This window comes from Cervus elaphus, chromosome 24, assembly GCF_910594005.1.
Source record: "Cervus elaphus chromosome 24, mCerEla1.1, whole genome shotgun sequence".
NCBI lineage: Eukaryota > Metazoa > Chordata > Mammalia > Artiodactyla > Cervidae > Cervus > Cervus elaphus.
Genome location: NC_057838.1, coordinates 28,772,026 through 28,795,434, shown reverse-complemented (window position 1 = coordinate 28,795,434; position 23,409 = coordinate 28,772,026). Strand labels below are relative to the sequence as shown.

The following is a 23,409-nucleotide window of genomic DNA, read 5'->3' as shown; positions in this document are numbered from 1 at the left end:
TGTCAAAAATCATTTGGGCATTTGTGAGTCTATTCCTGGGTCAGTATCTTATGGCTCTTTAGTATCTTTTAAACCGCACCCCCCTCCACTTGTTGTATCTTTCATTATGGAAAATTTCATACATATACAAAAGTAGTACAGTAAACTCTCAATACTCACCCAGCATCAACAATTATTATCACCGCCTTCTCTTGTTCATCATCTTTGAAGAATCCAGTGCAGTGGCTTTTTTTGTTTTTTTGCAGTGGCTTTTTATTTGGATGCACTGCCCAGTTTGTAAGATCTTAGTTCCTCAACTGAATTAAGGATTGAATGTTCGCTCTCCGCAGTGAAAGCAGAGGCCTCACCACTGGGCCGCCACGGGATTCCCGCAGGGGTTTTCCTAGACAATATGCCACATTCTGAACTTGTTTCTTATGATGTCTTTTATCTTGTTCCTTTGCCTCCTGTATTTCCTGTAAACTAGCAATCAGGCCTAAGCAGCTTGATAAATTCAGGTTATACTTTTGGCTTATTGCATTACATGTGGAGGGAGGCACCTTATGTGACTTGTCTCAGCAATGTTACATTTTGTTAAACTGATTAACAGGTAAATTCCAGATCTCTCCATTGTTAAAGTACATGTGATTATTACATAATTGGGGTAATTTTTCTTCAGTATGGACATAAAGCATCTTCATATTCATTATCCCATAACAACTTAGGGAGGTATATATTCTTCCATTTAACAAATGAAGAAACCAAGGCTCCAAGAAATGAAGCCATTCGTCCAAGGAAAAGTGGTAGAATCTGACTCTTAGGGTCTTCAGACTTTTAACCCAGGCCCCTTCCAGTTTTCACTCTTGGTCCTTTCAGCATAAAAAGGAACCAGCCCTCAAAGAACTTTGGGGTTGAATTCATAACACTTACTATAATTAACACACCACTGCAATGCTGCTAAGTATCAGGAAACAAAATCCCAATATTAAGGTATTTATACTTCAGTGACAGAACTGGCGTTCTGAGAATTACAACATAAAATTACCAAACCAAGAATACATGAAGAATTAAGTTTACAAATGTACAAAAGGGTACAGAATGAATGAATGATTGGTTCACTGGGAATCAATGGGCCTGACCACTCAGATATGGATTCTGAATTGGTATAATCAGAGATTTGAAGAGCTTGGCTATGTAAAAAAACTTATGTGGTTAAGTTGATGGCTGGGATAGAATGTTGTTTCTTGAGTAGCACCAACAAAATATTGATTAGAACTGAGAATGACACTAGCAGAGATAATCAGCCCTGGGGTTGAGGTTAAGGATTTTTCCCTATCAGCAAGGAAAGTGACATAGGACTGTCCTATTTTGACACTCTACATCTGCTAGGTTTAAAATTCAAAGGTTTAAAAATAAACTTTTTTCTTGGCATCAAATTAATGGTCAGACATTATTTAGTAAGCCAATATTTTTTTCCATAAAAACAAACTAGGTATGTTATGTATTATCTCCCTTAAACATTTAAAAAGCTGTTTTTAAAGTTTTTTTAGAGTACTAAATTCCAAAGTTAACCATCCACCATACCTCCGCTTACAATAAAAATTAAACTTTTGAGGTTCATGAAGTCCTAATATTAACTTGATGAACAAACACTACATTATGCCATTTTCCAGATTTTGACCATATCTCTTTTATCCAACTTTATTGACAATTAAATTATTTCATAAAGTACTTTCACGTGATCCTTTTACGAAATGCTCAAAACAATTCTCTGAAGTAGGGGTTATGCCAGTATTTGACTGACAGAGAAACTGAGACTTAGAGACTGACTTAATAACATCACAGAGCTCGTAAGTGAAAGAGCCAGGATCCAAACCTAGGTTTTCAGATTCCAAATCCAGTGTACTTAAATTGTCCTCAAAGAGCAGTCCTGCCCACCCAACTTCATGTTTTGTATGTCTTAATCACACTGTCTGTACAGACATTCTCTAGAGTGATACTATCTTTAAGATGTACCATATATATGTATCTTTTCAAAACATACACTTTTTAATACAAAGATATTTTTGCTATCATTTACAACATCATCATTATATCTTATAAATCATAATTCAGTTTCTTCAGAATCTTTAAGTGCTTCAAGGTCCTTTTCTAGGTTCATAAGAAATGATTTGGAACAGAGTATCTTTTAACTAGAATTTGGCTTATGTTTTCATAGTCTTGAAAGTCTAGATTAACTTTCTGCCTCATGCAACATATTTGTCTACAAAAGGGTCAATCATGACTTTTTTCCCTTATAAAAACCATATGCTGCCATTTATCCAACAGTCACTTACAGAGGCAGGGATGCTATTCCATTTTACACAATACTAGATTTTCTGAATCTTGATCTTGGACTCACTGGCATTTTGGACCCAAGAGAATTTGGACCCAAGAGAATAGGACCCAAAATCCTCCAAAGAGTGGATTTTTTGTTGAAGATGAAGGTTTGAAGTCTGAGAGAATTCTTTTTCAGACTCATCACATTCACAGTTTTTTTCATCTGTATGAATTTTCTGATGTACAGTCAGGTTTTTTCTTTGCCTAAAAACTTTACTACAGTCATTACACCCATATGGTTTCTCTCCTGTGTGGATTCTCTGGTGGCCAACTAAATTCCTCTTAGAAGTAAAAGATTTTCTACACTTTTCACATTCATATGGTTTTTCCCCAGTGTGCATTCTCTGATGTACAACAAGGTTTTTGTTCTGACTAAAGTCTTTTCCACACTCACTACATTTATAAGGTTTTTCTCCAGTATGGATTCTTTGATGCACCATAAGATTTCTACTAGAGGTAAGCACTTTCCTACATATATGACATTCATAGGTTTTTTCTCCACTGTGAATTCTTTGATGCTCAATAAGATTTCTATTATAAGTAAAGCCCTTCCCACACTCATTACATGCATAGGGCTTCTCACCAGTGTGGATTCTCTGATGGGCTATAAGGTTGGAGCGGTAACTGAAGACTTTCCCACAGTCATTACATTTGTAAGATTTTTCCCTTGTGTGAATCCTCTGATGTCCAATGAGGCTTTTCTTCAGAATGAAGCATTTGCCACACTCATTACACTCATACGGTTTCTCACCACTGTGGATTCTCTTATGTTCAATGAGGTTTCTGTTAGAACTGAAAGCTCTTCCACATTCACTGCATTCAAAGGGCTTTTCCCCGGTGTGGATTCTCCGATGTACGAGCAGGCTTGAATTGTAACTGAAAGCCTTCCCACAATCCTCACATTTGTAGGCCTTCTCTTGTGTATGGAGCTTCTGATGGACCATGAAACTTTTGCTCATAATGAAGGTTTTCCCGCACTCTCGACATTCATAGGGCTTCTCCCCATTGTGGAGTCTCTCGTGGTCAATGAGGTTTCTATTAGAACCAAAGACTTTGCCACAGTCTTTACATTCATAGAGATTCTCTCCAGTGTGAAATCTCTGATGTAAAATGAGGCTCTTTTTCAGAATGAAAACTTTCCCGCATTCATTACATTCATAGGGCTTCTCCCCATTGTGGAGTCTCTGATGATCAAAAAGGTAAGCACTCTGAGTGAAGGCTTTCCCACATTCAGTACATTTATAAGGCTTCTCTCTGCTATGCATCCTCTTATGATCAATGAGACTTGACTTAGAAGTGAAAATCTTCCCACATTTTTTACAACCAAAAGTCTTCTTTTCTGTGTGAACTCTCTGGTGTAGGAGGAGGCTTTTGCTTCGAATGAAAACTTTTCCACATTCTTTACATTTATATGGGTTCTCTGTACTGTGGAGCCGCTGATGGTCAACCAGGTAAGTGGTCTGGGCAAAAGTTTTTCCACATTCATCACATTTATAGGGTTTTTCCCCAGAGTGGATTCTCTGGTGCAGAATGAGGCTCTTCTTCAGAATGAAAGCTTTCTGACACTTGTTACATTTATAAGGTTCTTCTCCTTTGTGGAGCCTCTGGTGGTCAATGAGGTAAGCGTTCTGAGAAAAAACTTTGCCACACTCATTACATTTATAGGGTCTCTCCCCAGAATGGCGTCTGAGATGTATAATAAGGCCTGAGTGCCTATAGAAGCCCTTTCCACACTCCTTACATTTATAAGGTTTCTCCCCAGTGTGGATTCTCTGATGGTTTAGAAGGTAAGCACTCTGAGAGAAGGCTTTCCCACATTCATTACATTTATAAGGTTTCTCACCAGAATGGTTTCGTAAATGCATTAGAAGGCTTGAGCGCTGAATAAAGCCTTTTCCACACTCCTTACATTTATGAGGTTTCTCCCCAGTGTGGATCCTCCGATGATTTATAAGATGGGAGATTTTATTGAAATGTTTACAACATATATCACATTTATAAAGCTTCTTTCCTTCAGCACCTATTAAACTTTCAGAAAAAGCTGAATCTGACACCAAGCTTTCTTCAAATTCCTTCCACTTTTGGCCTCGTTTTTCTGGTGGAGTCCTTTTTTTCTTGTCTCGTTCACACAGGGAACCTTTCTTCAGTATATCTCTTTCCCTTGCTTCATTTCCCCACTGACTTGAAAAAACTTGCCATTCACACTCTTCCTCAAAGTCAAGAAGCTGGGGAACACCTCCTTGAAATCTATTTGATATTCCTCTCTGAGAATCTGCTCTTTGAGATATGCTCAACTTGGATGTCACTTCCTCATTCTCAGTCATGGTCTCCCATTCTGGTAAAAGAAATTAAAAATGCAAATATTACCATATCCCTGTGTCAGCAACAACAAGATCTTCAAAAGACTTCGAAACAACTATAAGGATACTTTACACGCATACAAAAAGGAAAAGCTTTTCATTAAATGGGAGTACAAAGCAGAATGCTACACTGACAGAATGTTGTAAATGGATTAACACAGAATTCATTCTGAGAACTTCTAAGCTCTTTGCCTTCCGGGAGCAGATGGAAACACAGAAAGGGTGTTCAATAAACAGATGCAAGAAGAGCTAGAGAAGGATCTTAATACAGGTGGTTCATGAAACTGGATGGGGCTTATAAAGAACTATCTTTTTTTCTTCTTCATGCTAAGAAGATGGGAACTCTCAAAGAAAGAAAATATACCTAAAAACTCTGAAGGCCATCTTTAACTTTTGAAGAGTCAAATGTATTAACATTTTTTAATTACTTGAAAGTAATTAATCTACAGGAAAAAATCTATTAAAAAGCAACTTAACACCTCGAATTCTTCTTTTAGAATTAAGAAATGGAAATTTTAAAATTAATTTCACAAAAATATCAGGTCTACATTAGACTCCATCATGTAGTTACACATAAAAAATACTGAATGAAAGGAAAAAATATAGAGACATTAAAAACTATGAAAACATCTATAAAATAATGAAGCTAAACTAGTTAACCTCTTAATGACTCTAATATTCTCAAATATTTTAAAATATGAAATGATGTATATTTTAAATGTTTTGGAAACTCATTTTCACCATCCAAATGTGAGAAAAATTATGAACTAGTTCCCCAAATTATCTAATAAATAAAATTATATAAATAATAATATTATCTTCTATTTGAGTATAAAAACAGTATTCTTCTACCTAAACAGAGAGAAAATACATAGGAAAGGAGTGTTAACAGACTGGTTTTACAATTTAAGCAGAATGCTGGTTGAAAGGAAAGTTTTTTTTCTTCAAGGAAGTAGAAGCATTTTAAGAAATAGAAGTGTTGCAAGTGGTTAAACAGAAATGGAAAATGGTTAAGAAATGAAGGGCTCATATATACACTAGCTAATTAGCTGGATAAATGAAATTTTAGTATAGAAATCAGACTGTGTGTGGGCCTAATGAGCTTTAAGGGACTTGGGAAAAAAATATCAGAATGATAGAGGGAGCTGATTATTTTCTGCAATCTTTGGTTAAGCAGGCAAGAAAAAGACAGGATTCCCTAGCTCCACTCCTCCCCAGTCCTCTAATCCATGTCCACTCCATTGCTAATTATCTTTCCAATATGTATATTTGATCATATCACTCACCTGCTCAAAACAAACAATGCTTCATTGCCCAAAGGATAATGTACAAATGACAAGAACAGCCCAAGAGATGCTATCCTCCACTATCTGCTATTTTTCTGGCTTCACTTCTTATTAGTACCCTTTATGCCTATAGACTCTAGGCATGGAAAACTATTTACAGATGCCCAAACATGTCATGTTTTTGCTTGCTTCCCTATCACTGCCCATGCCCCTTTCTCTTCCTGAACTTGCTCTTCCTCTTCCCAATTTGCTACCTGCCCAAACTTACAGGCTTAAAAACTAAGTACAAAAGCCACCCTCATTGGAATTACCACTGATCTTACAGGGGAAAAAAAAAAGTTTAAGGGAATACCATGAATGAGTCTGTGCCAACTAAAGAACTTAAGATGGAATGGCCAAAAAAAAGAAAAAGAAATGGCCAAATTTCTAAAAAGACACAATGTACTTAAAATCGACTCAGGATGACACAGAAATTCTGAATAGTTCCATAATAAGCAATGAAATAGAATCAGTAGACAAAAAACTACGCACAAAGAAAAGCCCAGACCCAAACTGTTTCATTGATGAATTCTACCAAACATTAAAAGAATGAATACCAATTCTTCACACACTCTTCTAATAAGCAAAAAAGGTGGGAACACATCCCAACTAATTCTTATGAGGCCAGTATTACCTACATACTAAAAGCAGACAAAGATATTACAAAAACAGACAAACTACAAACAACCATATCTTTATGAATAGAGACATATGAATCCTCAACTGGGGTTTCCTGGTGGTTCAGTAGTAAAGAATCTGCCTGCCAATACAACAGACATGGGTTCAATCCCTGGTCTGGGAAGATACCACATGCCGCAGAAAAACTAAGCCATATCTACTGAGCCTGTGTTCTAGAGTCCAGGAGCCACAACAACTGAAGCCTGCACACCCTAGAGCCTGTGCTTTGCAAGAGAAGCCACCACCATGAGAAGCCCATGCACTGTAACTAGAGAGTAGTTCCTGCTCGCCACAACTAGAAAAGAGCCCACGCAGCAATGAGGAACCAGCACAGCCAAATAAGTAAAATAAAAGCAAAAAAAGAAAAGAATCCCAACAAAATATTAGCTGACTCCAGTAACACATAAAAAGAATTCTACACCATGACCAAGTGGGATTTATCACAGGAAGGCAAATATTGGTATAACATCAGATAATCAATTAATGTAATACATCATTGTGCTTAGTGCTGAAGAATTGATGCTTTTGAACTGTGGTGTTGGAGAAGACTTTTGAGAGTCCCTTGGACTGCAAAGAGATCCAACCAGTCCATCCTAAAGGAGATCAGTCCTGAGTGTTCATTGGAAGGGCTGATGCTAAAGCTGAAACTCCAATATTTTGGCCACCTGATGCAAAGAACTGAGTCATGTGAAAAGACCCCGATGCTGGGAAAGATTGAAGGCGAGAAGAGGGGATGACAGACCCTGATCCCTGATGCTAGGAAAGATTGAAGGTGAGAGGAGGGGATGACAGAGGATGAGATGGTTGGATGGCATCACCGACTCAATGGACATGAGTCTGGGTAAACTCCAGGAGCTGGTGATGGACAGGGAGGCCTGGCGTGACACAGTCTATGGGGTCACAATGAGTCAGACACGACTGAGCGACTGAACTGAACTGAAAGAAGCAACCAAAAAACTACCTGAACCAAGTAGGTTCAGCAAGGCTGTAGGATAAATATTAATATACAAAAATTAGTGTGTTTCTGTACCATAGCACTGAACAATCAAAAAAAAAAAGAAAGAAAATTAAGAAATCATGTTAATAGCATCTGGGATTTCTTTGGCAGTCCAGTGGTTAGGATTTGGTGTTTTCACTGCTGGGACTCAGGTTCAGTCTCTGGTTGGGGAACTAAGATTCCCACAAGCGGTATAGCCCCTTCCCCACAAAAAAGTCACTTCCCTCTGTAAATCTTTCTCTAAACCACCCACCGCTCCTCCTACTCTCCCAGTTCTTTCATCATACTAAGCTCCTATGTGCTCCCACACTCATGCATACTTTTATTATATAGCATTTGTTACACTGTATTGTACTTATTTTTGTAAATGTCTGCCAATTCAACTTGAATGTACTTTAAGGCAGGGATTAAAAGCTTGATGTATGAGATACTTAATATTTCTTGAATAACTGTCTTTAAATTCTATTCCAATCTCTTAAATGAACATTTACAATTCTTTTACATATTGAAGAAGTATGTGCAAGCTATTTGGGAGTTTGCTCTTTTTAAAAAAAGTTATTTTTTGCCTTTGCTGGGTCTTCACTGCTGCTTGGGCTTTTCTCTAGTTGCAGAGGCTGGGCTTCTCAATGTGGTGGCTTCTCCTGTTGCACAGCACAGGCTCTAGGGTGTGTGGGCTCCCAGGCTCCAGAGCACAGGCTCAACAGTGATGGCGCACTGCCTTAGTTGCTCTGCAGCATATGAGATCTTCCCAGACCAGGGATCAAACCCATGTCTCCTGCATTGGCAGATGGATCCTTTAGCACAGAGCCAACAGGGAAGCCCTGAAGTCTGCTTTTCTGCCAGCTTATCAATGCACAGAAACTGAGTACATAAAACTGTCAAATTTGATAGTGTCACAGTCTACTCCCAAGTCAGAACACCATGGGCTACGTAGTACTTTATCTGAGGAAATTTGGTTGTTCCCAAATTTTAATCATTGTCAATTCTTTGCTGGGACTGTCTTTAGACATATTGCTTATTTTCCCTCCTTCTGAACCATTTCCTTAAGGTATCCTCCTCAAATCAGAACTACTAGGTTAAAGAACATAAGTACCTTGGTATTTGCTTGCCCAAAGCCCCAACAACACTGAAGTTAGAGCGTATTTTACTTATTCAAATTGATTCAAACTTCTTTTTCCTCAAAGAGCTAGAATAAATATGGAATTCTATTTTCTCATCTTTTAAGTTTAACCTTTATTTAGACCCATCTTGAATTTATTCTGGCTTACAGCATAAGCTATGGATCCATGGTGAGTGTTCTTCATAAAATTAATTAACCCATAAAACACATTTTAAAATTTGTAAAAAGAAAGATGGGTTATATAGTAAATCACATTAGAACTACTGAAAATCACATGGATTAAACAAAAAAGTGAGCAAACAAATTGGATTCCTAGGTCATTCTGCATAAATATAAAAATGAAACAATGAAAATGTCTGAATAAAATACATATGATTTAAAAAATAGTATTTTTATGGAGAAATACACCATAAAGGAAAATACTGCTGTTTGAAAGATTTTCTACGACTTAAACTCATAACCAGCACAGAAAGGCAAACAAATGGGAAAATGTACAACATGTGACAAAGGGTTGCCAGTTCTAATAAACAAAAGAAATATGAAGAAAGAATATGAATAAACATAAAGTAACAATAAGCATAATAACACTAATAATCAAAGAAATGGAAAAAAAAAAACCCCAAAGGATAGGATCCTTCATCTAGCTAGCAAAGATTTGAAAGTGACCAAATCACAAGCACAGAGAGGGGAAATAGCCCCTCTGAGGCTCTTTGTGTGGTTATATAAATTGGTAAGTCATTGACAGAAAGCAGTTTAGGAATATATATCAAAATATCAAATCTACAAAGTATTTGACCATCACACCACAGCTGAGATACGAAAAGACATATCCTCATAAATGTAAAAATATACAGTATAAATTACTATGAACAATAAAAAACATTTACTAAGGTTACTAAGTACAAAATTAACATACAAAAATTAAATATTTTCATGTATGCAAACTGATCAATTAGAAAATACCAGAAGATTCCTATTCCAAAGAGCCAATGTAACCAGAATTATGAAGATCTACCTGAAGGCACTTTTAAAACAGGCCTGAATCAGACAAAGGCAGCATGAACAAATGTAATGATATATAATGTTCTTGAATAAAAATTCAGTATCATAAAGCTGACAATGTAAAGAATGATACTCAAGACAATGAAATACAAAGCTACCTCCTTCATGGCCTTTTCTAACTCCCAGGAATGGTACAGGTTGCTTTGTCCTCTTCATTTCCATCTCAAGAGACTTATGCCACTCTAATTTCAATTATTTCACTCTGCCTTGTTTATTCTTTTTCATCTCCCAAATCATGCTACTTAAGGGAAGAATCACATCATTCCCATAGTTGCCATTACATAGCAGGTGTTTAATGTTTGTCAGAAACATAAATGGCTAACAGGTTTTTAAAAAATACTCTTGTTACTAATCAAAGAAATGCACTTCAGAATAGATATTATAACTTAAAAAATTATATTAACAACAATTTAAAAGAGTGGGACTACTCAGCATCAATGAAGGTAGAGCCAAAGAAGTGGTTCTTGTGCATAGCTGGTAAGAGCAGAGAGGACTGACATCAGTATGGAAAGCAATTTGGCAGTAGGAGCAAGAGCCTTAAAATAATTAATTTAGGCCTAGTGATTCTACTTCTAAAAAATAATGAGAAATTAAAAATAAAAAGAAACATTAAGCATAAAGATTATTATTACAGTAATCATCTAAAATACAGAAATGGCTAACTAAATTATGACACAAATTATGCAGCCAATACAGATAATGTTTGCAAAGAATGTGTGATAACACGAGTGAGGTAAATACAAAGAAAGCAAGCTATAAAACTGTACATATTCACAGACACACACACACTCAAAACAATGTAATAAAAACCTCTCAAATACATAGAAAAAGCCAGAAAGGTAAAATATCAAAATTTTGAGGGTAGTTGTTTGTAAAGAGTTGGTTTAAAAAATTTTTTCCTTCGAGTATTTTTCAAAATAAGTATTCTACACTATGTTCATAATTAGCGTAGCAAAAAGTCCCACAAAAGCTGGGACTTCCCTGGTGGTCCAGTGGTTAAGAATCTGCACTTACACTGCAGGGAGTCATGGGGATGTAAGAAGAAAAAAAAAAAAAGAAAAATAAACAAATGCTGATGAAGAAAGGGTACAAATTACGGGGAGAAAGGGTCCTTACCTAAGGAAGTCACATTTCCGTAATTCTCCAGCATCACGTCCCAGTACAAGGCCCTCTGAACTGGGCTCAAACATGCCCATTCTTCTGAAGTGAAGCATACTGATACCTCCTCAAACATCACCAATTCCTGAAATGACAGGTATGTGTGAGATTATCCATGCCCAGGAAGCTCCCCTACTGAAGGGTTCCTTTCACTTTTGGGGGAAGAGACATGTTATGAGGGCATGAGGTGGGCTATTAGAGAGACACAGGAGACCCCACATGAACTCTGCCCTCCAATAGCAGGGACCTTGATTCAAAGATGGGAGCTGACTGGACACCCAAGCACTAGGATGAGTGAGTGTACGTTTGAGCCACAATTAGGTAGTGCAGATAGGGCCTTAGGAAGAAAAGAGGTCGCAAATCTTACCTGGGGCTGGGCTGTCAAGAGCATGAGAGCCATTAACTGATTTCTGGGGTTCTCTTCCTGGGAAAGGGCAGAAGCTTCAGGGGCAGGAGAATCTGAAGGAGAAAAAGCTGCATGTAAGGTAACTGTCATTCCTGTCCAAATCCAGTAAGTTTATCTTCTCTAAAAAAGGAGTTGAGAAAGACATATAAGTACCAGAACTAGGCAATAATGGCTAAAAAATGACACACAGATCTTTTCTGACCCCCATGTGCAGGGCTGGAAAAGTGCAAATGTTAGTAATAAGAATGGATAAAGGGTCAGAGAGACCCAAGAAATGACACGAGGGAGAAAACAAAAGAGTTTGGTATCAAGGGACTCATAGAACGGCAGAAGAGGAAGTAGTTATCTGGGAGCAGGGAGGTGAGACCCAGCAAGAGTCCTGAGGATGTCCAAAGCCAGACCAACAGAGTAAGTTACCATGTTGAGGATCCTGGAGCAAGCCGAACACCACTGGGTCAGTAAGAGAACTTGAGCGAATTTCAGCTGATATGTGGCTGCCAGTGGGTGCATGAGGAAGTGCTATTCCTGGAGTACTCAGACCCTCCTGGAGAGTGTCCTGGTCCTGGACAAAGGCTGGAACCTGGGAACAAGCAGAACGCAATAAACTGACTCTTCCTGTACCTCCAGCAAATGAACTCACCTAACCACCATGGACCTCTTTCTGCCCATATAGTCTAGAATGGTGAGATGAGAGTGACCCACCTCAAGTATGGAGCATCAAAACAGCAGGAAAGCTTTGCCTTGAGAACAATGGAGCTGCCCTCTAGCCCCACTCATGGTACTGGTGACCTTTCCCAGAGGAGACTGAACAGAACAGTAGAAACAGAAGCCAGACCTGGGTGTGGGTTAAGGAGGGATCGGGAAGTAACAAGCAATTAAGAGCTTCAGACTTAATCTAAAAGTTTTCAGCTTCAGGTTTAATCTAAAACACTGGGTTCTACTTATTCACACCTTTTCTCATTCCCACCTGCTCCAATAGAAAGAACGCTAGAAGTCTAGACATCTGGTTTTGCTGCTAACTAGATGTCTCACAAAGGCAATGCAGTGAACCTTTTCCTGCCTCCATTTTTTATCTCTTGAATGAGAACAACGACTTAGTGATTAGTAATGAAAAACACAGCTCTGAAATTCTTCATTTTCATGATTAAAACAAACAAGCCCATCCTTGATATCCCTCCCAAATTACATTTCAGACTTTTCATATAGAAATGTTTCTAGTGGGCTCCAGATCGACAGAAAGAGATCTGACACATACTAGAAACCATGTTAAGATCCCAATTTAATAGCCAAGGATATAAAATCTTATCAGAGGCAAATATCTCAACCCAATCTCTTGTCTCACACAGTCCCCAGTAGGGGAACACATGGAGTGGTCTTTCCAGATCTAGAAAGCTTCATTCTTGCTCTCCCATAACTTTCCATACTCCAGGTTTACAACACCAATCCAAACAGACTTTACAAACAATATACTTGCTTCTGTTTAGAGGAACTCTTAGGAACATTATGCTCTTCAGATTCTTGAATAAAACTCAGAATTAGTAAGCATCACCCACAGAGACAAAGCAGAGTCAATGCTCTGTGTTGATTTTGAATTGGTCCAAAGATCCCAACCATAAATCCATTTCTCCAGACAGATAGATATTCTATGGTCTGAAAAGCTCATGAACCTGTTTTAATCAGCATAAGGGTTGCTGCTGTGTTACTGTTAATGAAAATCACAGGATCATCTTCTACCCCAGCCTGTCCTGGGCCTACTCCCCACTTCCCCTTTCTCACTTTTAATGCTGGTCCATCAAGGTCTTTCTGCAGCTCTTCTACCAGGGCCACGGCCTCCTCACCACTCCCGGGGCGATGGATCTGCACCCAGGTCCGTATCTCCCCAGGCAGGATGCTCAGGAATTGCTCCAGCACCAGCAGCTCCAGGATCTGGGCCTTGGTGCGTGCTTCTGGCCTCAGCCACCGGCGACAGAGCTCCCGGAGCCGGCTCAGTGCCTCCTGGGGTCCAGATGTCTCATGATAACGTAACTGTCTAAAGTGCAGGTGGGAGGTCTCCCAAACAGTGGAGCTACTCCCTTGGAAGCTGGTTCCCCACTTCCAGGTATCATCCTTCCCTTTAACGAGGCCCTCTTGTCGCAGAGCACTGTGGGCCCAATTTTCTCTTGTCATTGCTGCCATTTAAGACAGACTCCTCTCCAGGGTCCCTCAATTCTTGCTTGACTTCTTCCTTAGAGCTTGAAGAACATCATCTATAAGACCTAAAAAAATCATTGTTAAAGTTAACCCAGAGACACAGTCAGATCTTCCACACCCCAATTAGCCCCCGGTAATGAAGAAACCTTGCTAAATGCAGAGTTCTAGATTCTGGGCAGTTTCTCCTTTGACGGAGGCCCCAGCCCAAGGCTCTAGGGACATTAATATTCATGTTATCCAGACTACTGCTGATATCAAAAACACAAAATTCCTTTTTTTTCCTTGCCATGAGGCATGTGGGATCTGAGTTCTACAACAAGGGACTGAACTTGCACCCCTTGAATTGGAAGCCAAGAGTCTTAACAACTGGACCACCATGAAAGTCCAATATCAAATACCCCTTAATCATTATTTTTAAGAGTGTATCAGTCCACTCATACTTAAGTAATCCACTGCCATTGGACGTTTAATTATTTATAATTTTCTCCTATTACAAATTAAGCTACAATGACCATCTTTGCTAAAGAATTTTTGGTATTACATTTCTGCTTATTTCTTCAGGAAAAAATCTCCAGAAAAGAAACTGTTTAGCAGAAAGGTAGGAATAGTTTACACTTTTAAGGCTGTAACAGTTACATCACTATCAATGACATATCTGGATGCCCCATTAATTTTATTTAACAAGTGGACCCTTAAAGTTCATGCTTATAACAGAGCAGAGGAGAGCAAAATAAAATATAATCTCAATACAAAGTCCAAGTACAATTAACAGGAGGACAAACAAGCACAGTAAGAATTCATGGAGGTAATTTAGGGTTGGGCTTTAAAGAAAAAATAAAAAGATCACTGGAATATTAAGAAAGCCATTCCAGGAAGAAACTGTAATTTCTAAAGCAAGGGAGTGACACCACATATAGCTCTGTTAGAAATGTTCTGTGCAAATCAGAGAAAGGAAGAAAACTTTGAGATAAGGTTGTAGAACTAGAGTGAAGAGGTAAGTAAACAGAAGCAAATTCTAAAGGCAACTAAGAGGTAGCCAAAGGTACCCCAAGTAGCCAGAGTGGCATTGCCAAGCCCGTTCCATAGGAACTACACTCAGTATCTCAGCATCAAGCTGCCACGGACTTAACCTGTGTCTGTGAGCATCTGGGCTTTATCCAGTTTTACTTTGTGTATCTGTTAGTAAGATGTGTTCCAAGGGAACGGCTCCTTTGCATTACACCATTTGACCTTATAAAGGTTCCATAAGAACACTATTTTCAGATATTAGGGGAAACTTGTAGTCTAAGCAAATAAAGTTCTAAAGTATTAGTAGGGATAGAACACTTGAAAAAAGAAACCGAGCAGTTCTTTGGTCACTGATCTGGGGGTGATGGAAAGGAATTTTAAAAAACTATTTCTATCCCATGCTCACAGCTAGAAAGAGTACTGTCAAAATTCCAGTTCTTCTCAACTTTATCTATAGAGTCAATGCAACTCCAATAACTCACCAAGCTATTTCATAGGTATCGACAAACTGATTCTAAAGTTCACATGGAGAGGCTACAGACCCAGAATAACTAACACAATACTGAAGGACTTCTCCCTCAGTATCGTGAAGTTGAGGGACTGACACTACCCAATACTACCCAGAGTTGAGGGACTGACACTACCTAACATCAAAACTTTCTAAAAAGTTAACAGTTATGAAGACAGTGCAGTATTGGCAAAGTGCAGACAAATCAATAAAACAGAATAGAAAGTCCAGCAATAGACCCACATGAATAGAATCAACTGATCTTTGATAGAATTAAGGTAATACGAAGGAACAAAAATAGTCTTTTCAGCAAATGGTGCTGGTACAACCAGATATTCACATGCAAAAAAAAAAAAAAATCAATCTAGACACAAACTTTACATATTTTACAAAAATTAACCCAAAACGGATCAGAGACCTAAATATAAAATACAGAACTATAAAAGTCCTGGAAGATAACCTAGGAGAAAACCTAGATGACCTTGGGTATGGTGACAGCTTTTTAGATACATTCAAAAGGCACGATCCTTGAAAGAAGTAACAGGTAGACTTCATTAAAATTCAAAAATTCTGCTGTGGAAAAAGCAGTGTCAAGAATGAGAAGACACCCCATAGACTGAAAGAAAATACCTGCAAAAGACAACACATACTCGATAAAAGCCTAATATCCTTCCTTTGTATATTTCAAAGAACTTTTAAAACTCAACAATTAAGAAAACAAACAGCTCAATTAAAATATGCCCATGGGGGCTTCTCTGGTGATTTAGTGGTTAAGAATCCACCTGCCAATGCAGGGGACACAGGTTTGATTCCTGGTCCAGGAAGATATCATATGCTGAGGAGCAACTAAGCCCTTGCACCACAACTACAGAGGCCACACACACAGAGCCCCTCCTCCACAACAAGAGAAGCAACCAAAATGAGAAGTCTGCATACCACAATGCAGAGTAGCTCTGACTTGCCTCAACTAGAGAAAGCCTGAGCACAGCAACAAAGACCCAGCACAGTCAAAAATAAATAAATCTTTTCTTTCAATGACCCAAAGGGGAATTCCCTGGCAGTCCAATGATGAAGACTTGTAGCTTCTACTGTTGGGGGCCCAGGTTTAATCCCTGGCTAGGGAACAAAGAGCCATAAGCCCCATTGTGGCCAAAATAAGAAGATAAAATATGGCCCAAAGACCTAAACAAACACCTCGCCAAAGAAGATATACGGATTTCAAATAACTGCATGAAAATATGCTCTGCATCATATATTTCATCAGGGAAATGCAAGTTAAAACGATGAAATACCATTACATACCTATTAGAATGGCCAAAATCTAGAACACTAGCAACACCAAACGCTGGTGAAGATGTGGGACAACAGAAATTGTCATTTGTTGGTAGGAATGCAAAATAGTACAGCCACTATGGAAGATAGTTTGGCCCTTTCTTACAAAACTAAACATACTCTTGCCATAAATTCTAGCAATTGTGCTCTTCAGTATTCATCCAAACGAACTGAAGACATATGTCCACACAAAAACCTGCACATGGATGTTTTAGCAGCTTTATTCATAACTGTCAACACCAAGAATCAACCAAGATATCCTTCAATGGGTAAACAGATAAACTGTGGTACATCCAGATAATAGAATATTATTCAGTGTTAAAAAGAAGCTGTCATGCCATGAAAAGATACAAAGGAAATGTAAATGTATGTTACTCAGTGAAAGAAGCTAATGTCAAAGTCCAATATACTTTACAATTCCAACTACATGGCTTCTGGAAAAGGCAAAACTATGGGGGATCTTTTTTTTTTTATTGACCTACAGTTGGAATACAATGTTAATTTCTGCTGTACAGCAAAGTGATTCAATTATACATATACATTCTTTTTTATATTCTTTTCCATTAAGGTTTATCACAGGATATTGAATACAGTTCCCTGAGTTATACAGTAGAACCTTGTTGTTTATGCATTCTATAAATACTAGTTTGTATCCGCTAACCCCAAACTCCCACTCTATCCCTCTAGTGGTGGGGGATGTTGATACTGGAGGAGGCTATGCAAATGTGGGGGCAAGGAACAAATGAGAAATTTCTGTATTTTCTGCTTAATTTTCCTATGAACCTAAAAATGTTTTTTTAAAAAAAGGATCTACAAATAAAACTTGGGGGGAAAAGAGACTTCTAAATAATTTTCTACAGTAAATTATCAGAATTTTATTTACTCTTACTTTGCAGAGATACAAATAAGAAATCCTTAAGCATACATTATGCTTGTTTCTCACAAAAGATTTGTAAGCACTGGTTAAAAAGAACAAAAGAAGTCTCAGAGGAGCTAAGCGATTCACTCAAGGCCACTCAACTAGTTCAGTTATGGGAGCAAATTCTGATCTCAGGGATTCTAACCCCAAAAGTACAAAATCACCGCATCTAAGAAAAGACTTCTCAAACCCAAACAACTATTCTAAAGCAATGGTTTCCAAACAACAGTTCATTAAAACAATAACCATACACAGTCACTCACAGGTTGATAATGACCTTTCTTGCAAAAGACAGCATTTACTAAATTTGTACTTAATGTGAAAATACATTCTCTGAGGCAATGGTGATATGCGTGGTCTAAGTTTGCTTCTTAAATACCATTACATTACAAAATTTAAAATGGAACTTGGTATGGGGGGGATAAATGGGAAGACTGGTAATGACATATACACATTACTATATATAAAAAAGATAACTACTAAAGACATATTGTATGGCAGAGGTAACTCTAGTCAATACTCTGTAACGGCCTATACAGGAAAAGAATCAAGAGTGGATATATGTATAACAGACTCACTTGGCTGTACACCTAAAACTAACATAAAATTGAAAACCAAGCATACGCCAATAAAATTACAAAGAAAAATGGGAATCAATCCATCCTTCACGGGAAAAAAAAAATAGATTTCTGGGAGTCCCTGCTCCAGGGAAGTCTCAAGCTGTTTCTCAGCATCAGCCTCAGAAAAGACTGAGAAAAGAGCAGAAAGACTTGAGCTGAGAACCTGGCTACTGAGGTCGCTCTTCTCAAAGGGGCAGCACATTATTCTATTGACTCGACAGCCAATCCACAGACACACGGAGACACAGAGGCGCCGTCTTCAATATATTCCCCAAGCCGCAGCCTAGGCGTCCATCTCAACCAAGCGGTGGAGGGACCGCCCTGGGGGTGAGGAGCAGAGAGGGGCCGGCGAGGGCTGAGCTGCCCTGGAGAGCTCAAGCCGCAACCCCGGCCGCCCTCCGCGCTTGCCAACCCGACCCGAGCCCACCCCGCTCACCGGGGTCTCCCGCGGCGGCTCCGGGCTTGGGGACCACCACCTTGGCGCCGGGGCGCCAGGAGATGACACGAAAACTGGACGCGACGGCACCTGAAGCCTAGAATAATGGCTGACCCGCGGGTATAGCGACATCCGGTGCCTCACCCCACCTCCCAGTTTCGGCTCTCTAGGAAGCCACATCTCTATGGTTCCTAGCTTTCCCAGTGATGGCAGGAAAGGCGGAGCTCCGGGACTCTTAGGTCTTCATTCCTCTCAAGCAAAGAACAGGTGTAGCTGTATTCCAGAGCCCAAGGATGCAGAGATGAATCACATGGCCCAGGCCCCCAGGCCTCGTGTTGCCTCCTGAAAGAATTGGACTTCTCTGTTTTAATTTGAATTGCAACTGAGTTTAATAGAGTGATTTCTAGAACGTCTGAATGTCTTCATGAGTGACATATCCAATCTATTTGTGAACCACAGCAGTTCTCACCATAAATAACATACATTACAAATGACTTCCTTGTGAATTGGCTTGCTGTTGTTCAGTCGCTAAGTCGCATCCGACTCTTTGTGACGCATGAACTTCCCTGTCCTTCACCATCTCCAGGAGATTGTTCAAATTCATGTCCATTGAGTCAGTGATGCCATCCAAGTATCTCATCCTTTGTTGACCCCTTCTCCTCATGCCATCAATCTTTCCCAGCATTAGAATCTTTTCCAATGAGTTGGCTCTTCACATCGGGTGGCCAAAATATTGGAGCTCTTGCCCAAATGATGAGATAATGGAGCTCTGGTGTTAAATATAAATCAAGCTGAAATGAGGATGGAGGGACACTGCCCCCCTGGAATGAGGAGGTCTTTGCAGTTGTCCACCACCCTGAGTAAAGTTAGGTCAGTGTAAAGGGTACTGGAACTCTGCTTCTTTGATACTTAAATCTTTTAAGTTTGGACTCCTGGAATTATTACCCTCTATATAAGATGACAGAAAGAGGCTCCAAAAGGGTATTGCAAAAGAGGGAAGTGTCACATCCTTGGACCCACAGGAGTATTTAGGATGGATCACCAAGTGAGGGTCCTTACCTTTGTGCAGGAAAGAATTCAATAGCAAGTCAAAGAAAAGTGAAAGTGTTTTTAGAGGAATTCACACTCCACAGGCCCAAATGTTAACTACCTCAGAAAGTGAGAGCAGCACCAGGGCATGAGGTTGTAGTTTTCATGGGCTAAGTAATTTAATATGCTAACATATGGGAGGAATATTACTATTTCCAGGAATATTGCTATTTCAGGAACAGGGGATATTTCCCAGGAGTTGGACCACTGTCCACTTTCTGGCCTTTGATGATCCGTCTCAGAACTGTCATGGCCAAGGAGAGATTTTTTGTATTACAAAGAAGATATAATGAACTAAAGGTCCGTGACCAGACTTCTCAAAACCCCCTTGGTTACAGCTGGTTCCAGTCAGTCTTTATCAAATCCCAGCAACTGCACCCCATCTTCATTTATCCAACATTTGTCTCCTGCCTCTTTCTCTCCTGTCTCAAGGGCAAGGGCCATGACTATATGGATACCACATACACTTAGCACCTAGCACAAAGCCACAGTAGGTGCTACATGAATGCTTATTGAATGAGCAAGGTGTTATTCTATTGATATGTTTTCTTCTAGCTTTCACCGAACATTTGCTGAAACATCTGTCTCCACTCCTTTGTTCATTCAACAACACTTCACTGAGTACTAATCATGTGCTAGACACTGTTCTAGGCACTAGGGACATAAATAAAGAGGTGAAGTCCCTAGAAACTTACATTTATAGGGAGGATAGACAGAAAACAAATACAAAATGTACCAGAGAGTGATTAAATACTAAGCAGAAAGAGGGTAAGGACCCAACACCCAACCAAGTAGGAGGAGAACCAGGAGATAGTACTTTATAGGTCTCAAAGCATGAATAGGAGGACCTCCCTGGTGGTCCAGGGCTTAAGACGCCACGCTTCCACTGCAGGGGGCACAGGTTCAGTCCTGGTCAGGAAGCTAAGATCCCACAAGCTGTGAGGTGCAGGGACTTAAATCCCTGCCCTTGTGGTTGATAAAATCTAAGTCCCTTGATGACCAGGATCAGCAAACTGCCACATGGCACACAAGCACCCACTTATCTGACTTGCACTTCTTTGTCCTAGGCTCTGAGGATTTACTCTCTGAAAGACCTTTAAAAGGATGTTTAAGTTTTATCCAACATTTCTATGCTGTGTCATAGCCAAAGGACTTTATTTTTATCTTGTTCGCCATTTTGTTCTACTACAATTTTTTATTCATTTTTATTTTTAAAAAACTTAATTTTTGGCTGTGCTGGGTCTTCATTGCAGTGTGCAGACTTTTCTCTAGTTGCAGCTGCAACTAGTCTCTAGTTGTGGTTGTGGTACATGGGCTTCTCATTGCAGTGGTTTCCCCAAGTGAATCACAGGCTCCAGGGCCTAACGGGCTTCAAGAGTAGTGGTGCATGGGCTCACTAGTTGTGGCGCAAGGGCTTAATTGCTCCATGGCATGTTGGATCTTACTGGACAAGGAGATCAAACCCATGTTTCCTGCATTGGCAGGCAGATTCTTAACCACTGGGCCACCATGTAAGTCCTATAATTTTTTAAAACATGAATCTGCTTAACTCTGTGGTTAAACCAACATTGCCAATGTGACAGCATTTTCTTTCCCTCAGTAAACTGGGTTGCTAATTTGTTATGATTACACAAACTCTGGTTTATGTCTCAGTAATTTTGTGATTTGTAGATTTTTCTAAGGGAAAATGGATAATTATCACAAAAATGGCCATGTAAAGAGTCAAGGCTCCTCATGGAGATCTTCCTTAAATCCCCGCTTCAGAAGTTTTGTTTTATATAGATTCCTAGTGCATGTGGTGTTTAGTCGCTCAGTTGGGTCCAATTCCTGGGGACCCTCTGGACTGTAGCCTGCAGGCTCCACTGTCCATGGGATTTCTCATACACGAATACTAGAGTGGGTTGCCATTTCCTTCTCTATCAATAGATTCTTACACCCTGACCCAAATATGCTAATTTTGTGGGCTTGGGAAATATACCTGTATATGTGAAATTACTTCTTGTGATTCCTAGATTTGGGAACCACTGACCTTAAAAGAATGGTTACAGCTTTGTAATGGCTACAGTCCTTATACATCAGATGGTGCTGTGTGGACTTAAAATGGTCAGTGGAAGGACTGAGAACTAGCGAAGTCCTGTATCCATATCGCCCAGAAAGGAATTAGCCATCTCCTTTGGACCCCCTCACAAATCTGCCTTCTGGAGTAGAAATGGACCTCAGGGAACATGCTGGTTTTATACAGCCAAAGGTCTATATAATAGCATAGGTTTGAACAGAGATGAGACCAGAGAGGGGATGGGACAATAACCAGCTATACAAGTTCTCCAGCAAAATAACAGAAGAGAACATTTTTTTTTTTTGGCCACACAGCATGTGGAATTTTAGTTCCCCCACCAGCGTTTGAACCTGCATCTCTTGCATTGGAAGTGTGGAGTCTTAACCATTGGACTGCCAGGGAAATCCCAGAAGGACAATTTCTAATGGCTAGAGCACTACTTTTTGTAGAGTTGGCCCTCCATATCTGTGGGTTCTGCATCATGTATTTAACCCAATACAGATAAAAAATATTAAAAATGAAAAAACTTCAAAAAGTTCCAAAAAGCAAATCCTGAATTTGTCATACTGGCAACTATTTATATGTATTATTTTCATTGCATTTACAACTATATACAAAGCATTTACATTGTATTAGGTTTTATAAGTACCCTAAAGATGATTTAAAGTATACTGGAGGATGTGCATAGGTTATATGTAATAGTTTGCCATTTTATATAAGGGACTTGAGCATCCTTTGACTTTGGTATGGTGGTGGGGGTCCTGGACCCAATCCCCCGCAGTTACTGAGGAACAACTCTATTGAGAGTATGAAAATAACAAGCTTCATCTTGTGTTTGAATATGAAACAAGCCAGAATCACATTTTCATTCCAAAAGCATCTGCTTAAAGAAAAGCAAATTGAACTGTTTTCTTCCCAATCTGAATAAAGGAAGGAAGCAAAAGAAAAAAATTTTTTTTAGTGATATTTATAACAAGGAAATAACAACAGATATTTATTGGAGGAATTATAACCATTTTTGGCAAAAGTTTTATGACTCCAGTTTTATAACATCAGAGGTGAAGTCAGACAGTCTAGTTTCTAAAAACAACCTAACAATATGAACATACTATTTTATTTATATTGAATGGAAAAAAATTTAGAAAGCAATTCTGTCACTTAGGATACAGAGCTGGAAATGAAATATAGTCTTATGGGATTCATGGTCAATGAAAATGCTCAGTTACTATTTAAAGCTCTTTTTGGTTTAAATTTTCTTCTGAGTTCCTGATAAGATCTAATATAGTACACACCATCAATGAAAAATATCTCCAAGTCTAGGGAGACATTCACCTCTCTATGCAATATTCTTTATCTTTCAGATTTCCCTTTAATCAAGGCTACATAACATTTTAATTTCACACTTTTTCTCACAACTTAAAAGAGATGTATATATTTCTAGTCCACACCAAAGCAATTCTACATATAGGGTATCTGTGGTCAAAAAATACTGACTTTTCATATTCCTTGGGAATATTCATGGTACTAAAAACAAGTGAATAAATGTGGGTGCACAGGAAACCAGCAGATGACAGAAACAGGAATGGACAATACACAGTAGTTTAGTGATGCACATTTCAAGAGAGCTGGGGTTTTGACAGAATAGAGAAGAAATTGCGTACAGAGAGGTAAATGGGTTGGGGTAGACAAAAACTAGCAGAGGGACTGCAGAGGAAGCACTGCTGTTAGGAAACAACCAGGCTTCCATTAGAACAGGAAGTTGGGAAAAAAAAACACATTCAAATAGA

At 39.0% G+C, this 23,409-nt stretch overlaps 1 protein-coding gene across 4 annotated transcripts in view; it reads right to left on the bottom strand.

Moving 5' to 3' along the window:
* LOC122682483 (zinc finger protein 197) overlaps nt 1-23,409 on the bottom strand; it is a 38,460-nt gene that overhangs the window by 4,259 nt on the left and 10,792 nt on the right. For 3 of the 4 annotated variants that reach the window (XM_043885215.1, XM_043885214.1, XM_043885217.1), the window contains exons 2-6: nt 13,241-13,719; nt 11,882-12,044; nt 11,426-11,517; nt 11,017-11,143; nt 160-4,693 (exon numbers count right to left, since the gene is read on the bottom strand). In XM_043885215.1, the coding sequence (XP_043741150.1) occupies nt 2,349-4,693; nt 11,017-11,143; nt 11,426-11,517; nt 11,882-12,044; nt 13,241-13,639 (3,126 nt within the window). In that variant the 5' untranslated portion in view covers nt 13,640-13,719 and the 3' untranslated portion in view covers nt 160-2,348. Of the gene's footprint in view, nt 1-159; nt 4,694-11,016; nt 11,144-11,425; nt 11,518-11,881; nt 12,045-13,240; nt 13,720-18,477; nt 19,108-23,409 lie in introns of those variants that run through there. The other variant, XM_043885216.1, reaches the window with a different exon arrangement.